At 39.5% G+C, this 9,370-nt stretch overlaps 2 protein-coding genes across 9 annotated transcripts in view; one reads left to right on the forward strand and one right to left on the reverse strand.

Moving 5' to 3' along the window:
- The window catches only part of MMUT (methylmalonyl-CoA mutase), a 40,543-nt gene extending 35,739 nt beyond the window's left edge, over window positions 1-4,804 (reverse strand). Inside the window, exons 1-4 of one of the 4 annotated variants that reach the window (XM_019795503.2) lie at window positions 4,657-4,804; window positions 3,999-4,112; window positions 3,802-3,878; window positions 900-1,324 (exon numbers count right to left, since the gene is read on the reverse strand). In XM_019795503.2, coding sequence (XP_019651062.1) covers window positions 900-1,284 — 385 coding nt within the window. In that variant the 5' untranslated portion in view covers window positions 1,285-1,324; window positions 3,802-3,878; window positions 3,999-4,112; window positions 4,657-4,804. Of the gene's footprint in view, window positions 1-899; window positions 1,325-3,801; window positions 3,879-3,998; window positions 4,113-4,649 lie in introns of all 4 variants that reach the window. The other 3 variants (XM_011220002.3, XM_019795502.2, XM_011220001.3) reach the window with 3 other exon arrangements.
- A 47-nt stretch (window positions 4,805-4,851) lies between these two features.
- The window catches only part of CENPQ (centromere protein Q), a 23,175-nt gene continuing 18,656 nt past the window's right edge, over window positions 4,852-9,370 (forward strand). For 2 of the 5 annotated variants that reach the window (XM_034647951.1, XM_034647947.1), the window contains exon 1: window positions 4,970-5,105. The gene's annotated coding sequence lies outside the window, so the exon portion shown is untranslated. Of the gene's footprint in view, window positions 5,106-9,370 lie in introns of all 5 variants that reach the window. The other 3 variants (XM_034647948.1, XM_034647949.1, XM_034647950.1) reach the window with 3 other exon arrangements.

Genomic DNA, 9,370 nt, shown 5'->3' on the forward strand with positions numbered 1-9,370 from the left:
GGTAGAACTATTTTTTAAGATTCATGTAAAGATTTGCTATTTACAAATAGTTTACATAACTTAATATCTGCATGCTTACTTATTTTTGTTTTTATATTTAATATGGTCATAACAAGATGTCCTGCTATTCAAATATTCTGGGAAACTGGCAGGCAAAAAACTAAAACAGTCTAAATATAAGATCAATACTCGATGTGCAATATAAATTTACAAATCCTCAAATTTAGCATTCAAACAATATGATTTTACTACAAACCAGACAGAAGAAATAGTGCTTAATATAATTTTCAAAGACGTAAATGCCAGACTGCACTAAATATATTTGTACATTATCATTTTTTTATTAGTTTATTTGGGCATCTTTTAAACCATTTTTCCCTTCAATTCCTATCCTGACAATGTTAATTAAAAGCTTCTCAAAGAAAAAGCCAAGGTCTGTTTTTATCACACAACTTCACCTAATTCCTTTTACATAATATGCATGTGTTTTTTTAGAATTTATTTATTTGAGTGGGGGAGGCGCAGAGGGAGAGAGAGAGAGAGAGTCTTTTTTAAGCAGACTCTACACTGAGTGCAGAGACTGACACAGGGCTTGATCTCAAGACCCTGAGATCACGAACTGAGACAAAACCAAGAGTCTGATGCTCAACTGACTGCACCACCCAGATGCCCCATAACCTACATGTTAATTGTTGGCATTCAAGAATTTAGCACTTAATGTGGCTCACCCATCCTTTTGACCACTGAAGTTGAAAAAACATTCTTTTTCAGAGTATAGTCTTGACTACAAAATTATAAAGTACATCTTTACAGAGATTAACCAGCCTCCCTTCAAAAGAAGTCAAGAACAGGAAATGTATGTTTGATTCTAAATATTATGTGTTGAAATAAAATCTCACCCTTAATATTGTCTTTATAGAACTTATTGCTTTCTTCCACAGTACTAAAACCAGCATACTGGCGGATGGTCCAGGGCCTAAAGGTGTACATGGTGGGATATGGTCCACGTGTGAATGGCTTCATTCCTGGAAGTTCTTCAGGGAAGTCCTTGGTATCCCTGCTAGAATATAAAGGCTTTATGGAGATCCCTTCTGGAGTGTGCCATATTAAGTCTTCTGGGTTTTTGCCTTTCAACTGCTTTTTAGCCAGGGCAGCCCATTCTGGGTGAAGGGGTTGTCGCTGATGCAGAAGTCGCCGCCATATAAGCCTGGATCCTGGTGACTCTTTGAGCTGCTTCAGGTGGTGTGGTGAGAGCAAAAGAAGCTGAGTCTTAGCCCTCAACATGATGGAGCATGAAAAACACTCAAAAGGAACTAGAACTGGCCTAGAAAAAGAAGCAGAGTATATATGTATTTACAAAAGGCAAAATGGGAACTATTGGTGAAAAGGGAACAAAAGCAGTATTTTAGTATTATTTCATCTCTTCTCCTCTTCTGGTTCCTATACCTGATATTTTATAACTTCGGCCCCTCTTCTCCACAACCGCTATCACTGTTCGAGTCTTCTTCCTCAATACTTTTTAGCTAGTTTTACTGATCAGTCTTAGGTCCTCTAATCCATGCTACACACTGACGCCAATGCAAATATGATCACGTCACACTTCACTTAAGATTTTTCAAAGGTTCAGCATTATGTAGAGGATAAAATACAGCCTCGTAATTTTGTCATTGAAAATATTTTTACACCTATTTTATGACAGGCATTGTGTTAGGTGCTGGAGAAAAAAGTGGTGAACAAGACAAATAGGTATTCAAGGCCTCTATGACCTGATCTTTGTATCTCTCAGACTCATCACTGCTTTTGTCCTCCACACATTTTGGTCAAGAAATACTAGATAACCTACAGCTCCCTGCATATATCAAAGTTCTGTGACTTGCTCTTGCTCATCTACTTAGAATGTTCTTCTTTGGCTAATGTAGCTAAGGCATCATCTCCAATACACAGGGCTTTCTATGTGCCAGGCACTGCTGTAAGGACTTTACACAGAGTAGCAATTTTAATCCGCACACCACCACCAAGACAAGTATTAATATTATCCCCACTTTACAGTTGAGGAAACTAAGGCACAGAAGAGCAAGCATTTAAACCATAGGCAGCACTAGGTTTGAGAGTCCTTGCCTTTAAACAATATACTCACAGCCTCTCCCTGAACTCACAAGCTGGGCTAAATGAGCTCTTCAGTAATCCATACCACAGCACAGTTTCTCTGTTTACACATATGTCATCTCCCACACTACAATATATTAGAACACTGTTTTTTATGTTTATATAAAATATATTTAAGATGTAGTTTATATTTATACAAATACATGCATATAAAATTTTATATAAATATACATATGTATATATATATATTTCTCTGCTAATTTATAAACTGATCCAACATTAGAGGTGCGTATTTCCAATAACTAGTGCAGTCTGATTTCATCATTTTACATATGTAGAAACTAAGATCCAGAGAAATAAAGGAAATGAAGCTTAAAATTCCACTCTTCATCTGAATTACTAAATATACATCAGAGTCATAAAGCCTCAACATATAGAGCCTAGTACTTTAAAAGATTTTGAGATGCAAAATTTTATTATATATTCATCATGCCATCTAATATATAAAGCAACAAGTAAAGTGAGCTTAAAATTGTATTTTCCATACCATCTCTTACTTACCACTTTAATGAAGCTTAAAGAAAAATAAGAATACCCAACATTTGTTAGGGGATTGTGAAACAAAAGTCATAAACTACTGGTGGGAATACTAACTGCCTTTACTACTTTGGAAAGCAAACTGGTAGTACAAACAAAAAGTGTCAGAACGGATCATGTCACTCCACTGAGGAACAACACTCCTGGGAAAGTTACTACATAAAAATACATGTTTCCTAAGTTCTACTTGTAATAAAGAAAATTTAGAAACATCTTCAATGTCTAACAATGTAGGAACAAGTGAACAGTATATACAAGTGATAGAATTTCACGGAGCTATTAAAATATATTTAGGAAATAGACAAAACTAATCTTTAGGGGCGCCTGGGTAGCTCAGTCATTAAGCGTCTGCCTTTGGCTCAGGGCGTGATCCCAGCATTCTGGGATCGAGCCCCACATCAGGCTCCTCCGCTAGGAGCCTGCTTCTTCCTCTCCCACTCTCCCTGCTTGTGTTCCCTCTCTCACTAGCTGTCTCTCTCTGTCAAATAAATAAATAAAATCTTAAAAAAAAAAACTAATCTTTAACGTCAGAAGTCAGAAGAGTGGTTACTTATGGTGGCTGGTACAGAAAAGGAGAGGAGCTTTGGGGTGATGGTCTTGATCCAAATGCTTATTATGAAGATGTACTCAGTTTGTGGAAACTTGTCAAACTGTGCAATTGTGATATGTGCACTTATCTGTAAATATATTATGCATAAGTCAAATTTAAAACGTTATGCATAGTTTCTTTAAAAAGGAGATAGGCTCAAAAAATTATTCAGTGAAAGAATCAGGATAAAATATTGTAAATGCAAAATGTTCAACTGGGTAAAAAGTACATAGAACAAACTCTAAACAGAAACACAACAAAACAATTCCCATTATTCTTTTAAAGCTACTGTGATTTTTATTCTATCATATCCATAGGGCCCTTGCCATCCATCTTCTTGCAAGCCTAAACTACATGTACTAGCTTAAAAAGTAGGTGAGAAAATAATTAATTTATGACTGAACCATCACAGTAGTAATGATATAAAAGGTAACTCGAAAACTGCCTGAGGCTAGATTTGTACACAGGACAAAACACACTCATATACATAAAATACCGGTTCCCCAAACCTGGAAAGAGCCCTCTATTAGATGAATTCCGGAAAATCACATGGCAAACTTCTGAATTTCTCAGATCTATGAATATGCTTCAAGCATCCAAAGAAGCAAAATGCAAAACAAATATAAGTTACTGACGATTAGAATGTGTTAAAGAGTAATGATGAAGCCCACCCGCATAGCCCCCAAAATATGGGTAAAATACCTACAGTTCTGAATCAAATAACTCTTCAAGTAATGTGGTTTCACATTAATAATGCCGGAAAGGTTAGCCACCTCCAATATTCAGCCAATTTGGGTTAGAGATGACAACATCTTGCTCTCTTTCAAGATAAAACAGAACAAGTTAGTAATTAACAGCTTTATGTCAATATTTCACTTGTCACCCTTACTTTCACCTGTATACAGAAAGTCACCTTCAGTCCTGCCACCTCTTACAAAAATATCTCACAGTAACAAGAGCCGCAGCCAAGAGCGTAGGCAGCAGTGCAGCCAAGAGCGGAGGCAGCAGTGGAGCCAGAGCACTCCTGTGTAATCTTGCAAGCGCCCTCTGTCTAGCGGAACCTCGGGGTGTTGGGGTGGCGAGGGAAGATGGCGACATGGCCTCTGGGACGAACAAGCACCTTCTTCAGCAGTACCTCCTAATCCCTACACACCATGCTGAAAGGGAGAGGTCTGTCGAGAATCTAAACCCAAGGACATGGTAGAGGAGAGCAGGATGCCGTCACAGTGGGGACGTAAATAAGGAAGTTGGGAAGAGAAAAAGGACAGGCTCAGAGGACAGGGGTAAGTGGGGAGAGAGGAGCCAGAAGAATGGAGAGAGTTGAAAGGCTGACGTATCCCGAGATGCACAGTCTTACTACTCACTGGCCGGCCTGTCTCGGACCTCGGCTGTGAGAGAGGGCGGCCGGACCTCGGAGCCCCAGGCCCTGCAAGACGGAGGTTCACAGCCTAGTCCCTCACTGAGCTTGCGCAAAAGCCAGCTGCAGGAGGCAGGGGGCGTAGGCCGACACCGCCCTCCTTGCAGCCAACGACATCGCGCTGCCGTGGGCGCGCTTCTGATGACGTAACGGCGGTACCAAGATGCCCGCCTCTCCCTACAGGTGTTTCCGGTTTCTACCCGCCCACTTCCGGGACTCCTCTGCTTTCAAAGGTTTGGGCGCGAATTGCTCTGGCAGTGGCTCCCTGGACACTGAAGAGGCGTCTTCTGTGAGTAGTGAAAGCTTTTAAACCGCTGGTGGGTTCAGCTTGCGGCATGAGTTTTGTGACCAAGGCGATTGTGGCAGACTCCGCGGCTTGTATCTCAGGAACGTGAGGTGATTTTCCAGTGGGTTTTCCATATCTGCCCTTCGGGGCCAAGGATTGAAGTATTTGATTCGCGAGGAGGTAGTGAAGCCCTACCTGGTTCCTCGGTTCTTTGCTCCTTTCCCCAATTCATCTTCAGCCTCGTTCTTTTTCCTTAATCTCCCGCAGCCCGTAATGGGGCGAAGCGCTGCTTTAGAGATTAGTGTCTTTGGGCATTGACGTAACTGCGTTCGGCTGCGTCGCTATTCCGAGGCATTTGCCAGGAGGTAAACATTGCGTCGTGTTTTGCCAGACTTGGTGCTTGCCCTGTGTGCTTACCTTGAGGTCTAGGTTGAGAAACTTGGTTTCCACGAATTTCAGCAAACCGGTAAGAAAAATAAGACAACTTAGGATGCCTCCCTGTTTCCTACAGAGTAAGGAGTAAATTCTTTACTGTAGTATATAGCCTGGCCCCAAACTACCGTTCCAGTCTTGTTTCTGTCCATTACTCCCATACACGTTCAAGTCTCGCTGAATTTTCCCTGTGCCAGAACAGATCAGTTTCTTTTCATCTGTTCTGCCATCAGGCTTTTGCTGCTTTCTCTCAAATATGTCATTCCTGGTCCTTCTGGCTAAATATTTCAAAATGTAATTCCCATGTTACTTTTTTTTTTCTGAATACCGTATATCATCCTCCCCCTCCCCCACATACACAGGCATACACATCAATTCGAGATAGTCATTCACTCATTTGTCTTTTATAACTTGTGTCACAGGGTATACAGTTTTATAGAGTAATTGTTCATATCTGTCTCTACCCACTGTCACTGGGCTGTGGTTTTCTGTGGATCTAAAGCAGGGCAAATTTCTTTTCCTTTTACATTAACATTAAAATTTCTATTCTAGTTCCTTTACAACTGGCCCAGTAGTGATAGAAAATTATGACTTTTGGGGCGCCTGGGTGGCACAGCGGTTAAGCGTCTGCCTTCGGCTCAGGGCGTGATCCCGGCGTTATGGGATCGAGCCCCACATCAGGCTCCTCTGCTGTGAGCCTGCTTCTTCCTCTCCCTCTCCCCCTGCGTGTGTTCCCTTTCTCGCTGGCTGTCTCTATCTCTGTCGAATAAATAAATAAAATCTTTAAAAAAAAAAGGAAAAGAAAATTATGACTTTTATTTATTGAATTATTACTATGTTCCAAGTATTGTTCTAGGCACTTACGTACTCTGTACAAAATTTTAGCTTCACAAAAGCCTTTATTTTTGGTGCTTTTAACTTTAACCCATTTTACCAGTGGGGAAATTGAACAAATTTACTTGCCTGAGGTTATACAGCTAGTTAAATGGAAGAGCCAGGATTTGGAACCAGGCGGTTTACCCTTATCCCTGACTTGCTCTTGGCAGTGGTTCTTCATCTGAGGTGCCTTCACACCAGGAGACATTTAATAATGTCTGGGGACAGTTTTGCTTGTCACACCTCGGGGAAGGGAGGATTCTGGCGACTAGAAACCAGAACTGCTGCTAAACATCTTACAGTTCATAGGATAGCTGCCACAACAAACAGTTATCCCATCCAAAATGTTGATAGTACCACGTTTTAGAAACTTTTTGTGCTATGGTTTATTGCCTCAAGTAGGTATCAACGAAAATGGTGCATCTCGTATTGCTGGTAATAAAGGACCAAGGTTTTTTAAAAATTTTTAATCAGCCACAACTGATTCTCTTGTACAATAAGAACAAAAATTAATTGCTAGTCAAACCCATAGAGAATATAACACCAAGAATGAACCCTACTGTAAACTATAGACTTTGGGTGATAGGATATGTCAGTGGAAATTCATGAATTATAGCAAATGTACCACCCTGGTATAGGATGTTTGTAGTGGAGAAAGCTGGAGTAGTGAGGGAGTACAGGAACTCTGTATACTTGCTGCTTAATTGTGCTGTGAACCTAAAACATCTCTAAAAAAGGAAGTGGTGAAGTTTTTGTTGTTGTCTTTTTTAACAAATTAGTGGGAAAATGACATTTAAAAAGAAAAAACAAAGCCAATTATTTTATAATCAGATTCCACATACATAAAATTATTGCCAAATTATGATAAAAGTTTCTAAATAAATACTGTCAGTTTCTATTTTTGAAAGGACTATAGTAGTTTGTGAGTCAAATTTGGAGTAGCACTAAATTACATGTTATTGAATAAAGAATATCAAGAAAAACTGATTAATAGAACGAAACTATAAATAAGTGCCAGCTGAGAGTTAGACACCAGAAGCACCCACAGACTTTCAGAGTGGAGTGGAGTGGTTAGGAGACATGGAGAGCAGGCGGCTCATGCTCTGGGAGGGTGGGCAGAGGCAGGAGAAGAGAGTAGCTCAGGTAGAGGGCATAATGTATGCATTACTCAAAGTGTGTTCGAGAAATCACCAAATCTAGCTAGCGAGAGAGAGTTTTATAAGGAATAGTGGGAGAGAAGTTGGAAAGCTAGGCAGAGCTAGATTGTTAAGAACTGTAAATGGCATGGTAAAGAGTTGGATATTGTGTGGTAGGTATTGGGGAAGGATTTTTAAATTTTTTAATAAAAAAAGTCATTTATTTTGTTCCAGAATTTGGGATCAGAAACAACTTGGTAGGGCTGGCTCATGTCTTTTCCATACAGGGTCAGCTGCAGCATACTGACTCAGGTACATGTACCAGGCTGGCAAGTTGGTACTGGCTATTGGTTGGGAGTTCAGCTGGGGCTTTTGCCTGGGGCTTTCAGTTCCTCTCCACGTTGGTCTTCCTCATAGCATGGTAGTTGGGTTCCAAGAGCAAATATTCCAAACATGAGGATGTTACAGCTCCCGGTCTCTTCATGTTTAGGCCAGTAAACTGGTACAGAATCATTTCCACTGTATTCTACTGCTCAGACAGCTACAGAGTCTGCCAAGATTTAAGATAAAGGGACATAGACTCCATTTCTCAATAACAGGAGTAAAAAGGAATTTTCATCATCTTTTAATCTACCAAATGGAGTGAGGACTAAATTTCAGACCTTACTTCTCCCTCACCCTCTTCACTGAACAACCTGTACAGCTATATGTATGGTAGCCCTTCCAGGAGAGGCCCACAAATGAAACTGTCATGTGGATTGGTTTTTAAGTCAGGGAAGGATAAGGGCATGGATATCACATTGAGAGAATTAGGCATCGCAGGAATATAACAGACTGGGTGTAAAGTGCCCCACATTGTTTAAGAGCAGGGTAAAGTGTAATTTACCAGGGCTTTTTGTAACTGATCTTACATGTAGTCCCCAAGTGTAGTTTGTGATCTTTCAATTAATTGTTTTCCACTATTTTTGTTAATCTTACTGAAAAAAAAGCTTGAAACTTTACCTTTTAAAATTTGGAGAAATAGATTTATCCAAAGTATCTCCTTTATTTTCTCTTAATCTGCATATATAAACTACTGATCTAATTAACTCTGAATTTTTAGAAAAGGAATGGTGACTGGTATGTATCTAGCTATATATGCCTAGAAAACATATATATATATAATGTATACACCACATTGTATGTATGTGTGTGTATACAGGCGTACCTCATTTTATCACGCTTCATATATATCATGTTTTTTTACGAATTGAAGGTTTTTGGCAATCCTGCATCAGCAAGTCTTTTGGTTCCATTTTTCCAACAGCATTTGCTTACTTTCTGTTACATTTTGGGAATTCTTGCAAGATTTCAAACTCTTGTATTATTGTTATATTTGTTATGGTGATCTGTAATCAGTGATTGACTTGCTGAAAGCTCAGATGATAGTTAGCATTTTTCAGCCATAAAGCTATTTTAATTAAGGTATGTACATTGTTTTTTAGACATAATACTATTGCACAGTTAATAGACTACAGTATAATGTAAACATAACCTTTATATGCAAGTAAAACCAAAAATTTCATTTGAGTATTTATTGCAATATTCTCTTTATTGCTGTCATCTAGAACGGAGCCTGCAATATCTCCGAGGTATGCCGTACATACACACACACACACACACCTCCATGTATAGTGTACCTAACTTCTAAGCGATCTACTCCTTATGGTCTAAGGCAAGAATAAACATCCTATTCCTCTGTTCCTTTTATCAGTAATGAGTTTGTTGATAAAGGACTATTAGATAGGGAAAAGGAGTTGTTCTAAATTTTGTCATTGACATCATCCACACTCCTGTGCCTGTTTTGTAATTTGTGGAAGGACAGAATAATCAGTAAACTTCTGTGCTTTTTTAAAATGCAAATAGCCCAGGCAGAGTTGTAGCTTAAATCC

This window comes from Ailuropoda melanoleuca, chromosome 19, assembly GCF_002007445.2.
Source record: "Ailuropoda melanoleuca isolate Jingjing chromosome 19, ASM200744v2, whole genome shotgun sequence".
Taxonomy (NCBI): Eukaryota; Metazoa; Chordata; class Mammalia; order Carnivora; family Ursidae; genus Ailuropoda; species Ailuropoda melanoleuca.